This window comes from Harmonia axyridis, chromosome 3, assembly GCF_914767665.1.
Source record: "Harmonia axyridis chromosome 3, icHarAxyr1.1, whole genome shotgun sequence".
Lineage (NCBI taxonomy): Eukaryota > Metazoa > Arthropoda > Insecta > Coleoptera > Coccinellidae > Harmonia > Harmonia axyridis.
Genome location: NC_059503.1, coordinates 13,253,869 through 13,281,293, shown reverse-complemented (window position 1 = coordinate 13,281,293; position 27,425 = coordinate 13,253,869). Strand labels below are relative to the sequence as shown.

At 34.7% G+C, this 27,425-nt stretch overlaps 3 protein-coding genes across 9 annotated transcripts in view; 2 read left to right on the top strand and 1 right to left on the bottom strand.

Moving 5' to 3' along the window:
* LOC123677143 (protein unc-13 homolog 4B) overlaps nucleotides 1-17,666 on the top strand; it is a 33,138-nt gene extending 15,472 nt beyond the window's left edge. For 5 of the 6 annotated variants that reach the window (XM_045613672.1, XM_045613673.1, XM_045613677.1 and 2 more), the window contains 13 exons: nucleotides 4,417-4,669; nucleotides 12,395-12,738; nucleotides 12,992-13,199; nucleotides 13,370-13,549; nucleotides 13,717-14,351; nucleotides 14,510-14,936; nucleotides 15,001-15,075; nucleotides 15,131-15,454; nucleotides 16,145-16,354; nucleotides 16,492-16,795; nucleotides 16,911-17,034; nucleotides 17,092-17,285; nucleotides 17,434-17,666. In XM_045613672.1, the coding sequence (XP_045469628.1) occupies nucleotides 4,417-4,669; nucleotides 12,395-12,738; nucleotides 12,992-13,199; nucleotides 13,370-13,549; nucleotides 13,717-14,351; nucleotides 14,510-14,936; nucleotides 15,001-15,075; nucleotides 15,131-15,454; nucleotides 16,145-16,354; nucleotides 16,492-16,795; nucleotides 16,911-17,034; nucleotides 17,092-17,285; nucleotides 17,434-17,549 (3,394 nt within the window). In that variant the 3' untranslated portion in view covers nucleotides 17,550-17,666. Of the gene's footprint in view, nucleotides 1-4,416; nucleotides 4,670-8,330; nucleotides 8,747-12,394; nucleotides 12,739-12,991; nucleotides 13,200-13,369; nucleotides 13,550-13,716; nucleotides 14,352-14,509; nucleotides 14,937-15,000; nucleotides 15,076-15,130; nucleotides 15,455-16,144; nucleotides 16,355-16,491; nucleotides 16,796-16,910; nucleotides 17,035-17,091; nucleotides 17,286-17,433 lie in introns of those variants that run through there. The other variant, XM_045613678.1, reaches the window with a different exon arrangement.
* LOC123677144 (glutarate-semialdehyde dehydrogenase) lies at nucleotides 869-4,497 on the top strand. The gene has a single exon (XM_045613679.1). It carries the CDS (start codon nucleotides 1,032-1,034, stop codon nucleotides 2,574-2,576), a length of 1,545 nt encoding a protein of 514 aa, XP_045469635.1. The 5' UTR covers nucleotides 869-1,031; the 3' UTR covers nucleotides 2,577-4,497.
* Nucleotides 17,667-18,325: 659 nt separating the features above from the next.
* Nucleotides 18,326-27,425, bottom strand: part of LOC123674661 — a 143,999-nt gene continuing 134,899 nt past the window's right edge. The window contains exons 5-6 of one of the 2 annotated variants that reach the window (XM_045609613.1): nucleotides 21,404-21,543; nucleotides 18,326-19,565 (exon numbers count right to left, since the gene is read on the bottom strand). In XM_045609613.1, the coding sequence (XP_045465569.1) occupies nucleotides 19,037-19,565; nucleotides 21,404-21,543 (669 nt within the window). In that variant the 3' untranslated portion in view covers nucleotides 18,326-19,036. The remainder of the gene's footprint in view (nucleotides 19,566-21,403; nucleotides 21,544-27,425) is intronic. The other variant, XM_045609614.1, reaches the window with a different exon arrangement.

The window sequence follows — 27,425 nt, the reverse complement described above, 5'->3', positions numbered from 1 at the left end:
AAAATTGCTATAAAATCGTTTATGATCCGCATCCCGAATATCCTTATAATAAACTTATAGAATTTCTTCAACATGGGTAAGGTGTACCGTTATATCCGAAAGAACTTCAATTATTATGGATTCGCTTTATGACATCATCCAAATATGTATATCCATTCCAAATTTCTTCAAAATCGGACTATTAGATCGCGAGATATGGAGAGTAAACTCATACGCATCCTATAATGAAAGCTTGAATTCGAATAGGACTATCTACGGCCAAACAGGATTTCATTCGAATCGAATAAGACATTTTCAGACACAGACTAACAGAGTGTCAATGAAATTCATTCAATTGGATGCAAAATCGTTGTGCATATCATATTAATTTTCCTAGCTTTCAGAATAAATGAAAAAATTATAAATGAAATTGAAAGAAGGATACTAAATAGAATAATATTCCCGCACACTGTTTTGTAATTCGGAATAAATAATCTAGGGTTCAAACTTCAAACACACATGATTTATTTCTCTTGAAATATATTTACTTGGATGATGTATTCGGTTGAGATAGAAAAGACAATAGAAACCTAATATTATTTGCAATCTTTCCAATTCAAAATTCGTATTTCGATTGTAATGCTCAGTATGAAGTCTTCCCTCCGATTGAAACTCAACTACGCCTATGACCTGTTCTACTTCAACATTTTAGTACGATTCTTTCCGCTAACTTGCAAATGGTGTAATTTATTGGAAGGGAATAGGCAGGCATTACATATTTAATGATCTTGAAATCCTATTGTTCTTTTCCATTCCATTCTACCAAAAATGTTAAATATAATAGGAATGAATTATTATATCGCTTTTCTATGCGCATACTCAACATAGCAACATAACCTTACTTTTGCATTAAGGTCACGATCAATGACATCTTCAATTATTATTATGTTTGTGTCAAATTGATCAAATACTTTATTGTATTAATAATGACCGGACTTAGATATCATTGAAACTAATTCAGTCTCTTCGTGGTTCTCAATCGTTGCAAGAAAATGCTTCACAAAGTTCTTAAAAATTATAGACTTCTAGGAGGCAGTACTAAAATAATGAATATTATGTATTCTGGTCGAAATTTATGTCATTTACCTCTTATAAAAGAACGGGCTTATATTGATGGAGAGTGGGTTTGTGCTGCAGATGACAAAATATTCACTGTATCGAATCCAGCAAATGGGGAGATTTTAGCAAAGGTTCCTGATATGGAGGAAAAAGATGTTGAAGTGGCTATCAAAGCAGCTTCTTTAGCTTTTAAAGAATGGAGAAATACGTCTGCATATGAACGTTCTAACATAATGAAAAAATGGTATGAATTGATGTTGAAACATGAAGAAACCATTGCTCAAATCATCACCTTAGAAAGTGGTAAACCTTTTATTGAATCGAGAGCCGAAGTCAATTATGGAAATGCTTATATAGAATTTTATGCTGAAGAAGCAAGACGTATTAATGGCGAAATTCTTCAAAGCACCTATCCAACAAAGAAATATTTTGTAGAAAAACAACCTATAGGTGTCGTTGGTTTAATAACTGCATTTAATTTTCCATTAGCTATGATCACAAGAAAATTATCTGCAGCTTTAGCTGCTGGGTGTACATGTGTTGTTAAACCTGCTACTGATACTCCATTAACGGCACTTGCTATGGCTCAACTTGCTCATGAAGCTGGGATTCCAAAAGGTGTGGTTAATGTTGTAACAAGTTCACATGCCTCTAACCCACCTGTAGTAGATTTCATGTGCAAGAGTCCTGATATAAGAGGAATATCTTTCACTGGATCTGTGCAAGTTGGTAAAATTATTAATGAAAAATGTGCTCCACATATCAAACGAGTGGGTTTAGAACTGGGAGGTAATGCTCCATTTATTGTTTATAATTCAGCAGATGTAGATGTGGCGGTTAAATCAGCACTCAACTCAAAATTCAGAAATTCTGGTCAAACTTGTATTGCACCTAACAGATTTTTGGTTCAAGATGGTATTTATGATTGTTTTGTTGATAATCTCCTTGTGGAGATACGTAAATTAAAGATGGGGGATGGGTCTAAAGGTGATGTTAAAATAGGGCCAATGATTAATGTAGCTCAATTGCAGAAAGTTAGCCATTTGGTGGATGATGCAATTTCTAAAGGTGCTAATTGTTTACTTGGTGGAAAGAGGGCGCTGTCTGTGGGTGATTTATTTTATGAGCCTACAGTTTTGACTGATGTCCGAGAAACTATGAAGCTTTATATGGAAGAGATTTTTGGTCCTGTTGTTAGCATTGTGCGATTCAGAACAGAAGAAGAGAGTTTATTTATATCTAATCAACCTGAAGTGGGATTAGCTGGTTATATTTTTTCCAGTGATATTAGTCAAATATTCAGAGTGAGCAAAAGATTGGAAGTAGGAATGGTTGGTGTTAATGAAGGTATCATATCAGCAGCGGAAGTACCGTTTGGAGGAGTTAAACAGTCTGGAATTGGAAGAGAAGGTGGTCATAATGGTATAGAAGATTATATTGATTATAAATATGTTTGCATAGGAAATTTAAGATTCTAATAAACCAGCAAAGAATATTGTTTCCTTTCGAAGTAAGATATACTATCTTCTATGATTGATGGTCTCTATTACTTTTCTCTGACATGGAAAATGTTTTTCCTGAGTTATTCAGTATGAATCACACTCAATTCCAATATCTAATTTGTTTATTGTACTGAACTTGAACTTGGTTGATGTATTACAATTTTTAAGTAAAGCTGATATTAATTATTCTATTTTTACTGAAATTAGAAGTAATTTGGATGAATTCATCTATAAAAAATAAAGTACTGTCGTTGTCTTCCATTAATAGGTACCTGCAATATATATAAAACCAAATAATGAAAATTTGGCAGCTTTAACATTGTCTTCCATTTTTTGTGATATGTGATTAGAATATATTCAACTAAAAAAATTAAAAGCCATAAGTATTCAATAAGTGGATGTATTAGATACTATTATTGTGATAGGTGGATGTTATGAAGTTGAAAATAAATATATCAATAGAGTATGGAGCTTGTTATTTCAAAGTATACATTCTTTATATTTCAAAATTTAAAACAAATTACGGTTGAAATTCGGAGCCAACTCAGTTATTTTCTTTATTATCTATGATAGCAATTTTTTCGAAGTATTTCTAGTAGAATATAAAAAAAATACCCATAATATATCCGTGATTCCAAAACGGACGCAGTTGATATATTTCAGGTGTTTAATAATAATTTCAAGTCCCTGCAAAATTTCAATTTACATTATCAGAACTATAGAAATTTCAAGCAGAATATCGAAAAAACCGTAATAACAGTTCCTGACTTCACGTCAGTGCTTTTCTCACTTTCTTGTCAATATTCTTCTCAAATTTTTTATGATTCTGATCAGGCTATCAGCATAGAATTTTACAAAAAGATTGTAATTGTTATTTTTTGTTCAATAATAGTGAATTTGAATTCCACTCAATTTCAATCAATATCACATTGAAGATCAGCTGAATACGGTGATTCAAAATTACACCTTTGTGACCTTTAAATAATTTTTAATCAATATATGTACACTTTCTTCCATATTATGGTTTATAAATATGCTATATATATTGGTGGCATGTTAATTGGCTAAGTAAAGAATCGTTCCAGGCATATATTGGACTTTTTATACTATGAAGTAATTCACTTTCTAGTTCACCTTTGAATTTAATAGATATGGATACTTACTACTTACCTCATTCTAAATATATGTATATTAAAAAATATTTGAAACTAATATGACTGACGCCTATACAATGAATCATAGGAAAAGGCAAATATGTAGAAAATAAGGATTCATTTAATAACCTTTTATTGATTAAGTACCTATATATAGCCACTTCTTTTGAAAATATTTATGAATGAATAACCGTTTTGATGAGCTAGTCATCAGAATTTTTTATTATTGGCATTTAATGAGTTGAAACCTTGAATTTTATAGAGAACTTAAAAGATAATTGATGAATACCGATCTATTCGAATAATCTCTTTTCATTTTAGATTATTTAACTTACTATCTGATACAGTGGCGTAACTAGAATTGACTCTTGGAGGGGTTCACCCCCACTTTGAAAAAGCAAATTTTTTTTTGTATTGTTACTTACAATTTTTTTTTCTTCTAATCACGGGAGAGTTGTCCCGAATAACCACCCTCTCTTTACCCTTCCGAACTCAAAAAATTGAGAAAACGTCATAGATGAAATGTTGAAATATTGAATATCTTAATGTCTGAAAGTCAGTACCAATGTTACTGTGTCTTCAAGTTAAGTTATACATCCCGAATTGGATAGAGAAAAATGTTTTTTTACTAGTACTAATTGTTTTATATTTATTTATCCTAGAATTCAAGAAATTGATGGTGGATTCTTCGAGAAATTCGGATCATTATTCAGGGAAAACGCTGAACTGGCCATATCCCGCGAGAAAGAAGAAAAAGAGGATGTAGCCAAGGCAGCTGCTATAGCCAACTCTTCTGAAGAGAGTGATGTTATTCCACCAGATACAGAAATCGAATCTGATACTATATCAACATCATCGGATTCTGAATCCAACGATCAAAAGAACAAGACTGAAATAATTTCTGCAGCACTTAATGTGAGTAGTAAATCTAGAAATTCATAAACTCATTCCTTTACTTTTGTTCATTTCAATAAATGTTTTGGAAACAACTAAAATCAGCAATTCCTCAAAATATCCTTAGTGAGATTGAGGATCATGTTCAAAAAAGCTTTGAATTCGTTAAATGTCTGTGAAGGTCCCTCTTCATCATATCTCACACACGTTCTTTGAGATTTCAATCCAACAAAAAGGTCAGCTAGCGCTTTGGCGCTCTAGGTCAACGGTTTCGTAGAACTAGTTGTTTGAATCTCCTATTTTGACATTCTGTGACACGTTTTAGTTCATCAGTTTTTTTTCGCGATTGTTGTAAAAATAATACTGCTGCCAATTTCTCGATAAGAAAAACCAATATCTCGAGAAGCAAGAATTTTATTGCGAATATATTGATAAAATTGACGCTTTCGAAATCGAGATATTTGTCAAGCTCCAAAATGTTGTAGATGAAAGCTCGATTAATAAAAATATACAAACTAGTCCGCTCTCTTGAACAAGTTTATTCAGATGAAACTTTGACTTTTTTGTTATAGTAAGGTGAATACTGTCTTGCTAAAAGTTAAGTTGAAAAATTATTGGTTTCTGGATGTGAAACATTTAGAATATTAGATGGTACTGAGTATACAAAGATTTTTAAATAGGTAATTGCAATGAACTGTAAAATGTGAGATAGGTTAAATATAGAATTATAATCGAAATTGAAAAAATGAGATAACTTGTTTTGCGTAGGGGAAATGGTAGAGACTCAATATTCATGAACCTGCTGAAAGCTTATTGACGTAATGATCAACTAAGCTTCTAATTATAACTTGAGCGAATGATTGATATGTATTCGAATTAATTGAATCAGAACGGGCGGAATGTTTAGAAATTTGATTTATTTCTTTGAACGCCTTAGCAATGTGATGGCTAAGTCGATACATTTTTTTATAGCAAATTATTTCCGTACCCATTACTCATATGCAAACTGCGTATTTATTGAGGAAAATAATCGAAATGAGAACATAATGCATTTGAAACAATGTTCTTCCGCTATTTTCAGAAATCATGAAATCTGAACGCGTGAAATTTTCTTTTAAAATCACTGAACAATCATAAAAAAAAATTGTCTCGAAAATTCGAGCTAACCAATAAACGTAGATTTTTATAAGCATAAAATATGAAGGTTCTGTGTATGCGGAGTATAATCAACTATATTCATACACTAACCACTACCTTCTTGTTGAGATTCGTGAGTCAGAAAAAATTATATGAAATTTTGCACTTTAAAATTATAACTCCAACTGCAAATTATCATCTCGATCGAACCCTGCTTTAAAGGTAACAGTTGAGAATGAATGCTCAAAAAGTTAAGAGCCATCACTGATATATGACGTCATAGTCAGTGAAGCACTTGGAGAAAATTTTTTCTTAAAACTGATAGGCCTTTTGTTGATTTACTGCTAATACATGTGAGAGTTATGTGATATACAGGGTGCGGCAGAGCCGACTGAGGAGTTATTTTAAAAAATGGTGAAATTGAGAGAAAAATGGTTTTATTCATTCAAAGCAGTAGAAGATATAACTTTTTTGCTCAAATTTTGGAAAAGATTATCACGTCAGCAGCGACACATTGATGCGGTCGATTTTGGAAGTTTTCGAATATCTCGAGCGGTATGGCCCGGATTTATTCGGTTATTCGCTGCTTGAGTTCTGGCAGGGTGTGTGGACGATGTTTGAAGACCTTATCTTCAAGGTGGACCCAAGGGAAGAAGTCGCAGATGCTCAAATCTGGTGAGCGCGCAGGCCAACCGACGTCACCTCTCAGTGAGATCAGTCTCTCTGGAAACATTTGTCTCAAAACAGCTAATGAACTTCGAGCTATGGGGGCTGTAGCGCCATCCTTCTTCAACCAGATGTTTGCCAGATCGTGTTTTTCAGCAAGTTCTTTCAATTCAGGGTGTAGGAAGGTTTCCAACATTGACACATAACGCTGGGAAGTTACTGTGACGGTGAAATAAGGGCCTATCACTCCGAATTGGGACAGAGCGCACCAAACATTGACTTTAGGTGAATGGAGTGGTCTTTCATGGAGTTTTGACTGAAAATGTTGACAGGAATGCCGAAATGGGAACACGAAGACCCCTTCTGCACCTACCTGCCTCCAACACATCCCGAGCAATGACCTGTCAAAACTCGTCAATCGGCTCTGCCGCACCCTGTACCGGGTTTTTCACCATAATTTGACCCCCCTTCAACTTTGTTGCTAAAAGAGGTACAAAAAAAATTTTCCTACAAAAGTTTCACGAAATCCACTAGTGTTTTTCAAAATGATTTAACAAAATTAAATATATACAGAGTGTCCAATATATTGATTGCAACTTCATTTTTTCAAATGGAACACCCTGTATATTTTTCTATATTTGACTAGCTCTTTTTTTCCTGATTACGAATATATAGCATATGTTTGGTCTATCTCTATTATTCTGAGTACCACAGAGTTTCAAATTTTAAGAACCACCTGGCAAGCAGAGTAACCAGTTTTCAAGTGGTAGGCTGCGAAAACTCAAAATGTCCTTTTTTGAGTTATCTCGTTGGCAACGATATGACATTCGTTTTTCACTATAAATTGTAATTGGATGATTATGATGCAACTCCATATATTCTCTCCTTGTAGCGTTCTTATTTTTATTGTTCTTCACAAAAAGTGAAAATATTTCAAACATTTCTGCTTCTGTGTAGTGTATATTCGATGAACAGTTTCATATATCGTTGCCAACGAGATAACTCAAAAAAAGGCTTTTTGAGTTTTCGCAGCCTACCACTTGAAAACTGGTTACTTAGCTTGCCAGGTGGTTCTTAAAATTTGAAACTCTGTGGTACTCAGAATAAGAGAGATAGACCAGACATATGTTATATATTCATAATCAGGGGGAAAAGAGCTAGCCTAACATAGAAAAATATACAGGGTGTTCCATTTGAAAAAATGAAGTTGTAATCAATATGTTGCCCTTTCTGTATATATTTCGTTTTGTGAAATCATTTTAGAAAACACTAGTCGATTTCGTGAAACTTTTGTAGAAAACATTTTTTTGTACTCCTTTTAGTAACAAAGTTAAAGGGGGTCAAATTATGGTGAAAAACCCGGTACCTTTCATCGATGACTTTTTTTCAAAAACGGCTCTAAATGATATTTGTTGATAGATTTCATATAATTCAATATTTTTAAATTTAAATTTCATGTTCAAATTGTCAACTCTCAAATATTTTTTTCATTAAATACCTACTGATATCTTAGGGGCGACTAAAATGTTGACTAACAATAAAATGGGAATATAAACAATTAATGTTCCAATAAAGCATTTCTCGCATTTTTCAACAACCTCATTCCTGATATCTCAAGAGTCAAGGGTAACAACCCTGTGCCAGGCACAAGCCAACCCCCTTCGGCTTCGGGTAGGCTAAGGCCATATCTATCGATTTCCATCCAAGCTGTTGAAAATAAAACAGCACGTCATACACTCGAAGAAACCACCCACAAGCGTTCGCACTTCTATTTTGACGTCAATTAACGTATCTTAAGTGAAGAGAAGTGATGACCTAAATATCGAACATTCAAAATTTCCACCTTGATCGAATTTTCCTGAAATCAGACGGACGAAAACAGAATGCTGCAAAATATCCGTCTGTTACGGTTGCTTACAGGAATAGATTTGGCACCGGTTGTATCAGTTCGGTTTGGTCGATCCACCCTGTTGGTATTTGACCGTTTTTACGTGAGACATGATTGCTGAAAAACGATTCGAGTCTAGTTCGATCTGAAAAAAGTTTGGTTATGCTTCCAAGATACGGGAATCTCGGTGAAAGTGTTGAAATATGTTGAAGAGTTTTCGTTCTCAACTCGACGTTCGTAGAGCCAACAATAACAACAATAATGTCAATAATAACAACAGCAATAATAACAATGGAGCTCCGAGGGTTGTACCAAGAAGGAGGAAATCATTGCCCAAGAATAATTTCAGGGGTATTACGAGGGAGGAAATGGAGAGACAAACAAGCATTTATTTGGCTTCTATGACAGTGAGTTCAGTTGTGGTTGATGCCTTATAATCACTGGACTTTTATAACTTTGAGTTGTAGCAAAATTACACCTGAAAATATGTGTAGTTCACTGTAGGAAATTATTTTCAAAAAATGCATCTCTGGGTATCTATAACATCAAGACTATGACTCCTAGAAAATCATTTTTGGCAGTTATCTTCTTGAAGTTGCAGATAATCTGAAGTAATTTTTTTGAGCTCTAGATAGGTTACCGTAATTGTTTAATTTTGTGTGGATATAAAGTAAGTCGATTAATAAAAGCGTTATTCACAATAGTTATTTATGCAACAAGTGCAAAAAGTGATTGTTTATTGCCCTCGACGTGAAATTGTCCGACGAGGCCGTTAGGTCGAGTTGGACAACACGTCGAGTGCAATAAACAATTTTTGCACGAGTTGCATACAACATTTTTTCTACGTTCATGCAAAAAGCAAAAAATGATTTATTGAGGTGCGGCACTAGGTGTAGGAAAATGAAAAGTGCAACTTGAATACTTTATTATTAATATCGATTTGCATTGAAACAGGAACTAATACGTTACGAACAATTTACCTCAAACTTTATTTTTACCCTCAATGTTGAAAGTGAATGAACAATTGGTGACAGCACGTTGAAGTAGAATGACAGATGAGTGCAATAAAAACTTTATTGCACTAGTGCAATAAAGAACTTCTTTTTCCACTAAATATAGTTCAATAAAGTTTTGCTTTTTGCATGAATGTAGAAAAATTCAGTTAAGTATGTGAAAAATTATAAAGTTTTTCTGATCTGATAACAATCTGAGCCACACAATATATAAATTCGAAGACAGAATGTCATTTTTTCATGATCTGTTGCCGATATGTAAAAGCATATCGGCATAGGAGAAGTTTAAACTATTTCAAACGTGTATTTATTATTTCTATAAGTTTATTCGTTTCTTCAAAAAATTGTTGAGAAAAAGTGATATATGACATTCTTGTGAGACTATCACGTTATTAAATCTTTTCATGGCATGTCACAGAACATGCTTCTATGATGCATTTGCATAGTTTAAAACAAAATAGACTCATCTTCGATTTATAGCTATACATCCTAGAAATTTTGGCACAAAGTTTGGAATTTTGTCTAGTCAATCCCTGAATATAGAATTTGTATATTGAAGTATTAAACTATGAAGACTCCTGATGGATACCACTAATTTTGGAACGAAAATTCATAATCATATACCAAGAAAATTTTAATTTGAAGTTTTGACTATGCGATCAAAATTTCAGAATAATACCTTTCAGTTAAAATTAGTTAAAGCTCTGTGTGCATTGTGTAAGGGTAGAATTGATTGAAGTTGATTAAAGAACATATTGCAATGCTAACAGTTCTTTGGCAGATATATGACGATTTGTTAGCACCCCAATACCTCAAAAGGGTTGAAATAACTTCCAAAAATGAATTGAAGATATATTTTCGAATGATTGAATATTTTTAAAACCTTTGTATGTTCGTAATCTCGCAAATGATACGTGTGCTTTCTAAATGTCATACAGTCGGTTGCCAAAACTAGACTCTAAGGTCAAGTGAGGACTTTTGTTTATATTTTTGGACTAACAGGAAGTCATTGACTACGAATAATGCTATTTGTCTTTTTCAATGTGATTCAAAGATTTATATTCGATTATGTAACACCTGATACCATTTGAAGAATTCAAAATAAAAATTTTTTGAATCACTCCGAATATTGTGATACAATATTTGCAATAAGGCAAAAAGTTTATTTATTACTTACGGAGTAAATCCAATTTCGCAATTAGTTTAAAAGTAAAATTAAAAAAAAAATTGAAACAACCAAACCTTTATGACACCTACTGCACTCAATGTTACTTGAAATGTAGCTCGGTTTTTTCATCCTCCCGAGATTTGAGGCGCAACATCTCAGCTAAGCTGTTGACCACCAAAAAATGTTCACTTCAGCAAATGAGAGGAATTTCGCATATCTGCAACAAGTAGTAATGACATGAGGAACAGAAAAGAACCCAAATGATTCCCTTGTGGAACTCCCGAGCGGTAATAGGCAGAAGGATGCGTGAATTTTAACTTCTGGGTTTGGTGGGTCTAATCAATAAACCGGCTAGTGATTACAGATGACAACGGCTTCCAATTCAGCAAATATCAAGAGATTGGTGTCAATACCTTTACCAGGCATAAGCCATGCAGCTGTTCAGACAATTCGAATGTTAACTAATATATCTCTCTGCTAATAGGTATAAACGTCTCAAAAATCTTTGGAATGCTGCTGATAATACTAGAGCCTATAGTTATTGATGTTCCATCGATCACCTGACTTGTACAAGGGTTTTCACATAGAAAAAATATACCAGAAGCCAAAGATTCATTAAATAATATGAGTTCAGAAAAAATCGATTTTTGCCGCTGAGAATTATATCCATTGTTCTTCAATCTGTGAAATTTGCATAAATAATTAGATTGAAGGTTTCATCACCATTGTTTTGAATGTTTTCCGCTCTTTGAGATTGTATAAATATTATATCAGCATCGCCAATAACTCCAATGCCTTTTTCATCGGCGACACCCAATACGTGATAAAAATGTCGACAACATATTCTAAAATTTATATTTTCAACTTGATAAATTATTTTCGTAACCTGTTACTTCATTATGCTGTCAAGTATTAACCTCATAACAACACTCGAGTATAATTATAGAAGCTCTTGAAAAAAGCGAGCTTATTGACTATCGATTACGAAATCCACTGGACACAGGCCATATTGTACAATTATTTAACAGTTTTAAGAGATATTATGTGAATTGAGTAATTTGTCTTTTTGTTTGATTCGAATAAATTTGAGGGATGTAACACTTCTAATGTTCCCAAGATTACCTACTTCATTTGGGTTTGAAGAATATCTTGATTCCTTATGTTTTATAGAAAACTAACATTTCTTCCTCTTGTTTTATTTCACTTTTTTATGTTTTATTATGTTGCTTTCGGGGTTCTCCACGAATACAATAAACATTCTGTCTATTTTCTTTATCATCTCTACTATGGTTTATATTTTTAGGTATTCTCTTATCTGTTCATTATCTATTCTGTGTTTTCTATCTTCTATCTTTAATTTATTGGTGGATTACGTTTTATGTAGCTCCACCCATATGTTATGCTTAATCATTTTGTTAATTGCACTCTTCATTGTGCCATTATACTTCCTACATAATGGTTGCTCTGATACTACTGTCTTTATCCGTTTTTTATTGTTTGGTGACACTTAAATTTCTTCAAGAAAACTGCATTCATTTTGGATTCTTTCCACAATTTGAACTTTTGATTCTGAATAATTTTATTTCCATGTTTCTCTTTTTTCGCTTCGATTGGATCAAGATTCAATATGGCTTTGGTCTAATTTGAGTTTTATATTAAATGATTCATAACTTTCTCCATCTCTTCCAGGTGTTTTGAAAGAAAATTTTCATTTAATGATTCTCGTTGAAGCATAATTTGTGAAATTGTTTTTTGGACTCTAACATTAAAAAAACTATAATAAATATTTTCCACACATATATTATTTCTTATTTCATCTTGTTTGTTTCAATAGGCTTTGAGGAGTTTTTCATTAAAGAAGGTTCTGCTTTCAGATCGATGAACTGTATTCCGAAATTCTGTACGAAATCATCCACAATATCGGTTGCGACCTGAGTTGCGATATTGGACAGACTGCCTTACTTTCCTACGTTCAAGACGCTTTTCACGTTTCAAATGAGTATCATCAGAACATGTTCAACGCTGCTGAACAGAAGGAAGCACCAAAAATACTTCTAAATGTTGAGGTGATAGAAGCTAAGGATTTAGCACCAAAAGATTCGAACGGACTGAGTGATCCTTTTGTAACCCTCTACCTTACATCCAATCCTGCTCACAAATACAATTCGTCGATGAAAGAAGCAACTTTGAGCCCCATGTGGGAGGAGCATTTCGCACTGTAAGTTGAATCATTTGGCTTAGAATTTAATGTTATCATTCAGATACTAAACCTACCCTAAGAAAAATATAAATTTAATTCAATGCAGGACGTCTTACGTTCTGTGGAACGCCCTTGGATGTGTTAGGATTGTAGGTACTGCCCTTTGGGAATCTGCTCTTTTTACACAAACTTCACTTCAAAAACATAAACACAATATTTTTCCTATTCAGGGGTCTGTCAATAAATCTTAATATTCCTCATTGTGTTCTAGACCTTGGTCAGATAATGCAACTGACGATAACTTATGCCTAGAAGTGTGGGATTTTGATCCAGCTGAGTCTGTCACAGAAAAATTTGGCAAAATATTCGATGTAAAAGGAGTGAAGGGAGTGAGAAAGCTGATGAAGGAAATTGCTGTTACTGCTGCACATGGTCAGCATGAAAATGAATTGATTGGAAGAGCAAGAATTCCTCTGAATGTGAGTATTTAATCTCTACTCTTAAGATACAAGTGCAGAAAGCGTCTCAGTATTATACTCTCTTGTGGATATAAACTTAGATATAATGATCTTTTGAAAGAGTAAGCTAACGTCATTTATTAATATTATTCTTCAAGGTTTTTTTATTTTGACGACCATTTTTTCTGTAGACTATTCCAGCTGCAGGGATGACCATGTGGTACAGTTTGGATAAAAAGAATAAAGATACTAGACAAGGTATTATCAAAGTAAGACTGTCATTCAGCTCCAAGAAGAACAGCTTAGTAGCAGAACAAGAACATCGTCATTTGTTGCGTATACTATTGTTGCACGAGCTGGAAAAATCAAAGGTACTATCACTCTCTCTTCAAACACTTTGAAGAATTCGCTTATTCATCTTTACTTCATCCTTTAGTATTTTGAAAGAAAATAGCTCCATATAATGTCTTCAAGAGTTCTTTCCTATTTCTGAAATAGTTTCCTTTTTTCTCTGTTCAATAATATTTCCATATTCCAGGTAGCGCCTCATTGGTGGTGTGGTTCTTTCAGCCAGCAGGGTGAAGCCATCATAACTCAACACATTATTCAGTCAGGTCTTTCCAAAACAGAAGCTGCCGTCTGCCAATGGGCTACTTACATCAAAATCCATCAGAATCATGCTTTGAGCTTCGTCTTATTCTCTAATCTATTGGACAAACTGATCAAACCACTACAAGGCAATAATTCACTCAGTTCAGAAGATACCAAACTGTTCTGGAATTCAACCATTAAATTGCTGCCATACTGTTTCAGTGTGATTAGAAGGATCAAGAGGAAACAGGCTGATAAAAATTTGGTTAAGAGTGTTAATGAGGTTCTGACCATATTATCCAAAATTGCAACTTTGGAACCGCCAAATAATTTGAACTTGTTTCCAAGCACTTTATATCCGTGGATTCCAGACATCGAAGAAGTGAACAATTTAACTATAAGAGAAGTTCTTTTGAGCGCAATTAGAGTTAGTGCCTCTAATTGGTATGACTATATAGTGGAGAACAACAAGAATTCTGATTCAAGTGATACAGCCAAACTCCAGTTGATCAATAAAGTTTTCAATTTGGTCAGATGTGATTTGCAGAAAGCAATAGAATTCTTTGATAAGACGTTTTATGAGTGAGTATTAAGTATTATAGAAATATACATGAATCATTGCTTATTTAGCTCTTTAGAAAAAAATTTAAAGCTTACTTTTACGTTTGGTGGATTTGGGAGCAAATTTTAACATCGATTATATTGGATTGTATCTGTATCTAAATCAATTTCTTCCACAGAAAAGCTGGAGTTGCGTACACCAAGGAACTCTACATAATTTACCAACAGAAAGTGAGTGAACTAGCTGAAGAGGAAGTGATGAATATTTGTAAAAGTCTGAAAAAACTTAATTTCAATGGGAATTCCCTAAATGAGGAGTCCCACAAGGAACCTTTAGATCAAGGAACGAAGTTGTTTGAGCTCTACCTTGGTATCCAACGCTTTGTCGTTTTTGGACAAGGTGTCTGCCCTGTTGACTGTGATAATTTTTATATAAATAATTTTTACAAGTGGTTCCACGATGGTGTGGCTCAGTGGTTGGAAATAGCTGTTTATAAGGCTCAACAAAGGATAGAGAAAGCTGTCGAGTTAGATGAATTGGTACCTGTTGATCCCACTGTCAAATATAGTTCTTCGGCTGTTAATACGCTTTCAATTTTTTACCAGGTGAGATTAAAATCTTTATTGAGAGGGTGGTTCCAATAGTATCTATTTTTATTTTCGCTTCCAGGTAAAAGTGTTCTGGACACAACTCAATTGGCCAGATGTTGAAGGTTGTTACACTTTCATCGCTAAAATGATTGACGTGAGTTGCATTGCCCTAAAAGTTTGCCAATTTTTACAGGGAGTTTTCATTTCAGGATATTTGTCGATGTGGTGTTTTCTACGCCCAGAGAATGTCCAGGAAGGTTGCTGGTATGGGTGATATACAGAATGCCTACGAGCAACGTTTTGAGGTTACCAACGAATGGTGTTTATCTATTAACAATATAGAATATGTATCTCAAGCGCTGAGGCCTTTCACTACTGAATTGGGTATGGATGAGGTTGTCAAAAAACTGGCGGACTTGAAGAGTCCGATTGATGCCCAAAGATGCCAACAGACACTGTTCAACGTCATCGATAATGCTGTCGACACAGTGAAGAATGAGATATTCGATCTGATGGAGTGTGTAATATCTAAGGTAAGCTCAGAATGAATTAATATACAGATACTGTTTATGATGGCAATTAGGATACATCTTCAAGAGTGCAATTAAAATTGCTCTGATTTGGTTCTTTATACATAACCTCATCAACTTTTCATCATTGGTTTGAGTGATATATAAAATCTTTACAATGTCGAATTCTCCTTCAACTGAAACTTAAGTGTTTGTTTGAATATTGTTAAAACTAAACATTTTAATCTTTTATTTTAAAAAGGAATTTCAATTACCTTAAGAAAAAATTCAAAATTGTATAGGTATTCAAAATTAAACAGTATATTTTCCATTGCACAATATGGCATCATGGACAACTAAAGAATACCTATATACAGAAGAGCATGGACTACATAGCTGACATATCATATTTTGCATTGGGTTGGTTGTACAAGCTATCCTACAAGGCGATGTTGTCACTTTGAGAACCCTTAATAAAGTGATTAACCATTTTTGAAAACTGAATTTGAAAAGTTCCTGCAGGTTATTTGAAGAAGTCGTGAATGTGAAGTATTAACTCAGATTGAGAAGAATTTTCCGTATACTCCATCTACCATCTCAAAATTGAAACATTCCTCATTAAGAAAGTTTGCTTATCTTTTTACTCAGAGCTTTTGAGAGATGTTTAGTGGCATATAAAAATACACAATAAAACATAACTCTAATTTTTTTCAGATGGCACCGTCTATGAAACGACTGCTGATAGAAGGAGCAGAACTTTTCAACCAAGACAATAACAGTGTCGATAGATTGATGTCTTATGTTGACAACAATCTCAGCACATTATACCGTGAACTGAATGAAGAAAATTTCGACAGAACCATCTATATGGTTTGGGAGCAAGTTGGAAAAATACTGAATGATATAATTCAAACAAGCTTGGAAGTAAGTATCATATTATTATTTAAGGAATTATATTAGGTATTGGTCTTCAACCAGCTGTGTATATCTACTGACGAGGCACCAAAGCGTTTTTTGAGATGTAGAAGCTGATACAAATGAGATTCCTTTCTGAATTTTAGAATCGTCGACCGCCTTCCTTTTTCGCAAATTTGCACAAAACCTTGAATCTGATGCTGGGCTCCTTCAAGACATCAGACGATTGTGCTAGATGCGATGGGTTGATTCAGGCAGAGCGCTTGTTGAAAGTATATGGTTTAGAGACCAATGATCTCATTCATCAAGTGAACCTGGATTTGCATGAGGAATTCATGAGTGAGACAGAGTCACGGTATGGTGTGTTGACCGTCAGAACGAAATTTGAAGGCAACACTTTGTACATTGAAATTCTCAACGCTAAGATATTGGTGGCGATGGATTCCAATGGTAAGTTTTCACACTATTTTGATGCTACATCATCATTTCAGTTCTCTGGGTCCTACTACTACCCTTGAGCATGTCGAAAAAAATTCTTTCATTTTCATTTTATGATTTTTTGCAGGCTTATGTGATGCCTTTGTCCGTGTTCACCTTATGCCTGAGGATAAATTCAGAAACCACGAACAACCAAAGACCAAAACTCACAATAAGAACCTGATGCCATTATTCGACGAAGTTTTTGAAATGTAAGTAGAAAAGAGTCTTCTTGAATGACTAAAAAGTAATTTGATTATTCTCTTCAGTAAACTTTCTGATGAACAAAGATTGATGGATGATGGCCTTCTTCTGTTCAGTGTGAAAGACAAAGACTTACTAGGGTACAACAATAAGCATATAGGAGAAGCATTTATTCATTTCAGAGATATAATTGATACCGAAGGTCCCCTTTCAGCATTACCTCAAGTTCATCTCCAACTATCCAGGCCTGTAAATGTTGGTAAGAAATGGAATAGATCTTAATGACTCTTAAGTTAATTTGAGCTTCTATTCATATTTAATATGACGAAATCATTTCTATGAATTTTTGATGATCGCTTTATTATTTCCTTGAATTAATGTTCTGAAGATGTTATTGATTTTTTCAGATGCCTTAACTGTGAAAGCTTTGGAGCATCGGCAAGGAGAGAAGTTAGCTAAGGAATTCTTGAAGAAATTCAAACAAAGAATGGGCACTAATAATCCAAAAGCAAGCAATCCATGAAAACAAGACTGTATTTATGAATGTACATAATGAAACTATAGATTTTTAACTTAAGAGAAAATAATAAATTGTTTATATTGTTGAATGTATTTATTATAAGAAAGCTTTTTAATTCAACAGTTTTTTATTTTTTTACATAGACGTTTGTGTGAACTGTCGAAGTATAAAGAAAAATGCTATAACCCAATAAAAAGCAGAAAAACAAAACAATCACCATTCCCAACTTCGTTTTCGAAGATGCATCAGGAAGGCGAAGAAAATATTTTAGAAAAGCAAAGCCAGTCTTTGATGACTTAGGACGATAAAACTCTATCCTATAAAACTTGCAAAAACAAAAACAAGAGTCACCTGCTTGACTGAAGACATTCTGTGAGTTTGGAGCACCCAGTACTAAGAGGGTAGGGGTTCAAATTGAGAGCTCGAAAATAATTAATGAATACACTCGAACCTTCACAAGCTAAAGATTTCTGTAATTTTCTTCGTTTTACAAAAATTAGATTATGCTGCTGGCACTAGTTGAGCTTTTGGAACTGCTCACGAGGCACTATCGCCATAAGTAACCTATGTAGCTGAAAGGACTGCTGGTAGATGAAATTTCCAAGCTATAAATCGGATTTCTAGCTAATCGAACCCTAAATGAAATCTACACCAGAAAGGAGAAAGATAAATTTGGCAATAGCTACCTGGGTTAGCAAAAACACCTGCAAAACTGTATTTGCCACATTCTACTTTGTTCTAAGTAGGTTTTTTTTTAAATAAAATAGAAACAATCTTTACTCTCATAACTTTATTTTCGCACAAAAAATTTTGATAACGTTACATTCATATTTTCATTTCCAAAAACTCGACATCAATATATTGTGATGATAACTATCGGCAGAAAATAATTTGAACATTAAAAATACTGTGGATTGTCTGTTCTCTTCTCATATCAACAATTTTCATATCGAAATTGTAAATCCCATATCAAAATCCATTTCAATACAATTTTTACAATAACAGGTAAGTGAAGTGTTAGTCAGTCTTCAGCTCTCTTGGTGTCTACTCTACCTGGAGGTAGTTTCTTAACATGGAACAAATTTATACCAAGAAACTTTTCGAACGAGAACCACCCTCTGAAGTAGAGCAATTTCATGGTAAACATCTAGTGGTGTATTTATCGATTTGCTGAATATTGTGAGACATTTTGGAATGTGAACTGAATATTTCTGAAATTTAACATAAAAGTTCTAGATGAGACAACACCAAGATGTTACAAATTTGATGGTATACATACTTAGCTCACATCAATTCATTTTGTCATGATAATATTAATAAGGATAATAATATTTGAACAATAATATAATTTAATTTCAGGGTAATTATTTATAGATATATCTATGAACAAGAAGCATTAATCACAAGCCACTGGCGATGGTAAAATTATTAAGGGGATAAAATTAAATAAAAGTTCTGGATATCTAAAATCTTGCTTTGGTTCCGAAACTTCACGTTTCTTCGTCATGTTTTATTCGTTTGTGTTTCTGTTTGCGCTTTTGTTTGTTCGAAGTCACCACACAACTACACCCACTACGCACTCTAATATAGTCCAGTGTCCACCTGACCTCTTCGGGTCCTTTGGCAGGGAAGGTTGGGAAATTTTTATTCGAGATTTTTTGGTGATGGTGATGTCTGCCCGTGTCTTTCACCAGGGCGTAGGTATAACTATACTTCTGTACACACCGGGAGTGTTCATGTATTTTTTTGTCCATGAATCGACAGGGTTTGTTCTTGATGTCCTTATGACAAGACAGCTCGTAGAACCTCTGCCTATGGTCGCCGTCCCTGTAGAGTTCTACGTATTGGTCATCTTGGTTTTTGCCTCCTTCCGGTTCGATCATTTCTAATACTGATGGGCAGCAGTCGACTGTTGTGCGATTTCGGGTTTCTTGACGAATTAGCTGCTGGTTCTCTCTAGGGGTGAGTAGCTTGCCAGGGCTGATTAGTGGTATGTTCTGTTTGTACAACGAGTCAAACCTGGAATTGAAAAAGAATATACATATGGCTAATTATGACAACTTTCCTTTCCTGCTCTATAATAGACTGTATCTACCTGTAAGGTCAGTTGAAAGCGAGATTGAAAGAGACAAAAGTGACAAATTTTCAAAAGCTGAGGCTTCTTATGAATTTGATCGTGTGGAATAAAGTATGCTCAGTGTATAATTTGAGTAGAAAATTCAGGGTAGATTCATGGCTTTACTAACTGTCACTACAAAAATATACAGCCTTTTTGCGGAGCAGGGTAGGAAATTTTTTGTGGGAAATGATTTATTTTAACAATGCCATGACATGGTTTCTTTCAGAAAATTGGATAGTGCAGTTTTTAGTCCTTATTATGCTGTTATCTACAGAGTAGCCTTTACTGGACAACTGATGATACACCTCGAGTGAGGTTCCTTCTCAGTGAAGTATGCTCTCTCATCTAAAGGGTGTTTTTTTAGAGCTATAGAACTTTAAATTGCAATAAAACAACGATGGATTATTCGATTGACATGAATTTTATTTGTCCACAAGATAATCTTGTGGCATTACATTTTAAATATGATTTCTGGAATATGACCGCCACGGCTGGCTCGGATGTAGTCCAATCTGGACGTCCAATTTTCGATGCCTTTTTCCAACATTTGTGGCCGTATATCGGCAATAACACGGCGAATGTTGTCTTCCAAATGGTCAAGGGTTTGTGGCTTATTCGCATAGACCAATGACTTCACATAGACCCACAGAAAGTAGTCTAGCGGTGCTAAATCACAAGATCTTGGAGGCCAATTCACAAGTCCAAAACGTGAAATTGGGCGGTCACCAAACGTGTATTTCAATAAATCGATTGTGGAACGTGCTGTGTGACATGTTGCGCCGTCTTGTTGGAACCACAGCTCCTGGACATCATGGTTGTTCAATTCAGGAATGAAAAAGTTAGTAGTCATAGCTCTATACCGATCACCATTGACTGTAACGTTCTGGCCATCATCGTTTTCGAAGAAGTACGGACAAATGATTCCACCAGCCCATAAAGCGCACCAAACAGTCAGTTTTTCTGGATGTAACGGTGTTCCGAAATACACTTGAGGATTAGCTTCACTCCAAATGCGGCAGTTTTGTTTGTTGACGTAGCCATTCAACTAGAAGTGCGCTTCATCGCTAAACAAAATAAAATGGACGTAGTGCGCGATACGTATTCCGCACAGAACCATTATTTTCGAAATGAAATTGCACTATTTGCAAACGTTGTTCAGGCGAGTGTCTATTCATGATGAATTGCCAAACCAAACTGAAAATAAATCACTTGACAGCTGTTAAATCGGTCGCCATCTTGAACAGTAATGCCAAATTAAAATTATATACCTCGAAAAAAAACACCCGTTATGTGCAGCGTTGGCCCTCACATTCTTGAAGAGTTGTGCTGCACATTTTCAGCGAACCAGCACTGGGAAATTTTATGGTGCCCTTAACTTGAGGAATTCGATGATCAGCATCTTCCAGAGAACTTCAGAACAAACATTATTCAGGAAATTATGCCTGGCTAGGTGATCCCTTTGCACGAGTAGTTTCATTGCTCTCTATATATGAGATCCAGTATTTTTATCGATGGACACGGTATTCAAACATCGTTAAGGGACTCTAAAGGTCTTGGGGAAAAAATCGCCCAAAACAATCACACCACTCATAAAATGCTCAAAATGAGTGTTCCTGCCAAAGTCAACATTTGGACGATGTTATTTCCAAAATATAGCTTTGAAAAACAACATCATATAAATGACAAATACCATGGTGTATCCTGTATTTTACCGGAATACGAGTAAAAAGATACTTACCAATCCTCGTCGGTATTCAAACTACTATGCCTGCTTCTGATTGACCTCTCAACACGTCTTCCGCTACTAGATTCAACTGTATGATTGTCGAAATGTATCTGACAATGAACCGGATGCAATACAGAGGCCAAGCCAAGTACCTGAAAAAAATAAAATGTGCTATAAATAATATCAGGTGTTTTTTATTTCTCAAACTGCGGATATCCTTATTCAGGAAATTCTTCCAATCAATCGTTCTGATTCAAACGATAGATGAAAATATGCAAATTTTAGATATCTCTACAAAAACCCACTTTTTCCACTCAAATACAGAGCAAGGTCATTTACGAGAATTTTTTTCGCATTTCGGTGAAAATCCTCAGATTCGGATTCAGCACCCTAAAAAACCTATTCAATCAAAGAAATTCAAACTACCCCAAAACTTTTCCGTGAGGGGCCTTTGTGAGCACAAGTTGACAGGGCTATTTGTCTCGAATACTTCCATGTCATACAGATGATCGGACATTTGCCATTTAGCTACGGAACCCTAATAACAACTCACTCTCATTTCCATCACGCATCTTTAATGATTTGAAAATATTACCCACTAAATTTCAGAATGAAACGGCAACTCAATAGTGCAATGGACGCTGGACACTCGTTAACTGATTTTATGGTCGATTAAGGAACGGATCTGCCAGCCGTTATTGGTAGATTGAGATGTTAAATGATATCTTGTTGTGGTTTTTCATAAGGAAATAACTATTATAAATCTATGGTTTAATAATCACAGATGTAAACAGCGTTTTATGGTTTCTATTAGTTTCCATATTTCTATGTTAAGTTATAACCTATAATATTCAGCGGAATCAGCGTTCAAAGTGTTGCATTTCAAGCAAATAAGTACAGAACAACTCCGTTATAATCGGAAAAGTTTTAGAAGGTGCTTCATCTTGTTAGATATTATCATTACTTTTGAAGTTATTGTGGTATATATTCTGCGTCCCAAGAATCAGGTATATGAAGGTACTTTTCAAATGCAAGAAACCTGAAGTTTATTTATTTGTCGCTTGAATTATTTACTAAATTATTTCTACAGAATTTTCAGCACTGATTTTATTTGGATATTTTGTAGGTAGCTTGAAGTAAATTGAGGTACCCTTTTTGCTGCTACAGTCTTGAAATATTGGTTGTTTAATGTTGAACGTTGGATTCCACAGAATACATGGACAAATTTGTGGATTATTTCGAATGAAGATAAACTCAAAAAAGATCTAGTGTAGTGAATACAAAGAGAGAAAAAAAACATGAATATACATAGATAGTTATACAAAATCTTGAAATCGAATGGACGAAGTAAGCGAAAGATCTAGGCAGAATTTTCGAAGACAGGCTGAGATTTTTTTACACTACTCATATTAGAAGAAAATAGGAAAGAAACAAGATATCCACAGTTCTGTGGAAATTCTTCTTCAATTAACAAAGTTGTCAGAAATTTACCTCTGCTCACTTTTTTCATCTTAACCTAAATAAGACCAGAAATATAAGTGAAAAAGTAAGAATGAAAAGATATTCCAATGAGTTCTTTAAGTAATCCTTTGAGAATGTTTTCAGATCTAAAACAATTCAACTCAAATAAAAATCAATCAATTTTTTTCACAACTTCTTGTAGGAGTTTTACAACGTCTATTCGAGGAATTGTTCTTGTTAAAACGGCAGATGACTTAAATGCCGACTGATTTAATTGCTGATAACCCTCCAGAAATGGATGTCCGGGCATTCTAGAATAGGAATGTAGAATAGCCCTACACGCTGTAAACTGAGCAGAAGACCACAAATCTCGCCCATTTAATGGTGTTATAATGATGTCAAGATTGACTGATAACATGGCTAAGATAAAGAGTCGGCCACCTATGTTCAAACGCATCTAATCGTTAATTAAAGGGGTGAAGAGCTTGTTTCAACATACAAGTTTCGTGTAATGGATATACCCCAAATCCTATTATATTTTTTGTTTCAGCCCTATACCCTGTGATAGTATTTCATTCGGACCCCACTAAATTTGAAGATATTTCATTGAATCGATTCAACCGATTTATTTATTGGTTATTTGAGCCCTTGTACCCTGAATCTGTTTTTTTATCATTTCATCAAAAAGTCTGTAAAATTTGAGGCTAAGGTATATCCAATGTTGCAATTGGCGGGCGAGTGAAAGCTCTTGACTGCTTTATTTCCTCATTTTTGTTGAAATTTGGTATGGCTATTTATTTGGGAAATAAATAATTCTATTGAAGTTTCATTCCTTGTTATGGGTGATAATATTGTGACAGGATCGAAAATAACGTAATAGGGAATGCGGACAGGGGCGTAGCGTAAAATTTGGTGACCGTCAAGCAAGATTATGATTTTGTTTTAAAAATTAAAAATACGAGAGGATCTAAAAAAACAACTATTAATGGAATAATAGAGTTTATCTTCAATAAAAAAAATTTAAAGTTCTGATAGTCAGAATATAATTGAACCTTCGAATACTTTGCTTCTTTCGTAATATATGAATAGTTATTTATAATACAAGTGCAGAAGGCATTGGTATTCTTCCACGAGTTTCAAAATTCAAAAACGAGCCACGAAGTGGCGAGTTTTGGAATGAACGAGTGGAAGAATGAGCCTTCTGTACGAGTATTATACATTATTTTCTCTAATTCATTGCATTTTCATTGAAATTAATGAAATATTTCCATAAATATAATTTAGTGCTTTTTGTAATGAAAAATGTTGGTTGGCAGAACTGATTTCTTTAAGGCAAATTGATGAATTGACAGATAAAACCGTGGCGGAAAGTTCGGAGTACCAACATAGAATAATAAAATATGACCATGAAAACTGTGCGTTTCTGATATATTCTCGCACGATTTTTTTCTACAAGATGTGGAAGAATGAACGGAATAACCACAGAATTGGAGAATAGTTATTTATAATACAAGTGCAGAAGGCATTGATATTCTTCCACGAGTTCAAAATTCAAAAACGAGCCACGAAGTGGCGAGTTTTGGAATGAACGAGTGGTAGAATGAGCCTTCTGTACGAGTATTATACATTATTTTCTCTAATTCATTGCATTTTCATTGAAATTAATGAAATATTTCCATAAATATAATTTAGTGCTTTTTGTAATGAAAAATGTTGGTTGGCAGAACTGATTTCTTTAAGGCAAATTGATGAATTGACAGATAAAACCGTGGCGGAAAGTTCGGAGTATCAACATAGAATAATAAAATATAACCATGAAAACTGTGCGTTTCTGATATATTCTCGCACGATTTTGTTCTACAAGATGTGGAAGAATGAACGGAATAACCACAGAATTAGAGAATAGTTATTTATAATACAAGTGCGGAAGGCATTGATATTCTTCCACGAGTTCAAAATTCAAAAACGAGCCACGAAGTGGCGAGTTTTGGAATGAACGAGTGGTAGAATGAGCCTTCTGTACGAGTATTATAAATTATTTTCTCTAATTCATTGCATTTTCATTGAAATTAATGAAATATTTCCATAAATATAATTTAGTGATTTTTGCATTGAAAAATGTTGGTTGGCAGAATTGATTTCTTTAAGGCAAATTGATGAATTGACAGAGAAAGCCGTGGCGGAAAGTTCGGAGTACCAACATAGAATAATAAAATATAACCATGAAAACTGTGCGTTTCTGATATATTCTCGCACGATTTTGTTCTACAAGATGTGGAAGAATGAACGGAATAACCACAGAATTAGAGAAATAAAATTCTGCAATGTTCTTTCCCTTCTCGGTACACAACATCCTAATTGTGAAATTGACACATCCATTCGGAAACTGCCCGCCCTAAGAGGATGAAAGGATGAAAATAATTTCATTATTAGAAGATTTCAAACTTCGAATTTTGTTTTTCGAAGATGCAGAATTGGGGGCATTACTTGATCAAGACACGTGTCAAACACAACAAGAATTAGCAACAAGGCATTTCAAAAAGCCTGAAAGTCATGGGAATGATTCAGAAACAAGGACATTGGGAGCCATACAAGTTGAAGATAAGAAATGTTGAACGGCGATTGTTTAATTGTGATCAACTGCCTGCAAGACAAAGACGGAAGGGATTCCTGTATCGCATTGTGACTGGAGACGAAAAATTGGTTCATTACGATAGTCCCAAGCGCAGAAAATAATGGGGATATTCCGGCCATACTTCCAAGTCGACGGCCAAACTGAATATTGCCGGTTTCAAGCTCATGCTCATTATTTGGTGGCACAAGCTCGCCGTGGTGTATTATGAGTTGTAAAAAACGACAGGAACAATCACAGGCGATCGTTAGCGAACGCAATTAATGCGTTTGAGCCGAGCATCGAAAGACCAACGGCAGCATACAACAAGAGACATGATAAAGTGGTTTTACTGCATGACAATGCTCGACAATACTTTGAATCATAAATGTATAACCAGTTTTTTTAAAATGAAGCCACGAATTTTGAAAAAACGGCGGAAGCAAAATTGTACGCCTATGTGGTTAGTTTGAGTTCAAAAAGTTGTGAGACATTCCATCCTTTTTAGTCCATTAAGAATCTAATCTCTTCTTCGTAATGGAAACGTTAAACCGAAAGTGAACCACATGGCTAGAATCCCCAAATTTCTTCTTCTTTTAATTTAAGGGCTTGCCGCAGGCTCTTCAATAGGAATCCTCAAGATTACATCAGTCGGCACAGTTGATATGTTCTTAAATTCAAACATATTAAAATTAACCCATCAATCATCCAGAAACCAAAACGGGCGAATCGCACATTTCCCTTGAATGCCCACTTTGAACCAACAATTATTAAAGGCCAACGTTGGGTCCGCCAATAAAAAAAAAGAAAACATGAAATGGCATGAAATACGGCGCTAAAAGATGGCAATCGCACAGATTAGCGCTTTATTTAAGACCTGTCTCCGATTCTAACATATTAATCTGTTGCAACACATCCCCGATAATTAAGGTGAGTAGTTTATCTCGCGACACTATCAGCTATTTATAATAAAGTCAATGGAACCGCTCCTCTTTGTACTTTGCCTCTTAGTTTTCTTCTCTTACCATGTTTTACACTCCTTAATTGCTGTTGGAGTCTTGAAGGCATTTCACCGAAAGGGAAACATTTATTTTCGCTCATTACAGGCTGAACCTTATCCATTTAAATGAGACCGTGATTTTCGATAATCCGACTTGAAGATATGCCTCAGAAAAAAGGAGATCACATCGTGGTATTTTGAAATTGAAGTTGGCGTAGAGATCTTTCAATTACATAGGTATACAACTTTGCTACCGACTTTTTCTCTCAAAATTCGAGGCGTTATTACATTCATGATTCAAAGTTTTGTCCATCGCTGGCTGGTACTTTCTCCCATATTTCGGCAACCTACGAAATCCGCGTTGAAAAAACTGGTCATCTATTGAAGCGATCCACGAATCGATCAAATTGTTTACTTTTTCATAAGACCGGAAGTGCTGGTCAGCCAGGCCGTGTGTCATTGATCGAACCAAGTGATAGTCCGAGGAAGCAAAGTCTGGGAACGTTTCCAAGTCTTGACCGCTTTCGCAATTTGTCGTCTCCAGTCACAATACGATGCAGAAATCCCTTCCTTCTTGGCCTTGCAAGCAGCTGTTCACAAGCAAACAAACGGCGTTCGACATTTCTCAGTTTCAACTTGTATGGCTCCCAATGTCCTTGTTTCTGAATCATTCCCATGACTTTCAGGCGTTTTGAAATTCCTTGTTGCGTCACTCCCAATGATCCTGCCAATTCTTGTTGCGTTTGACACGAGTCTTGATCAAGTATTGCCACCAATTCTGCATCTTCGAATCATCGATTAGTTCCAGAGCAGAAACGGAAATTTTAAAGAGGTAGTATAAACCAAGGCTAGAGAATATCATCTGATATATAAAGCCTTTTCTGTATTTCTGTAAATTTGATTTGATTTGATTCGTATCGTGTAATTAAAAAGATTTTGACAAAAAAAATTCCACGCGGTAT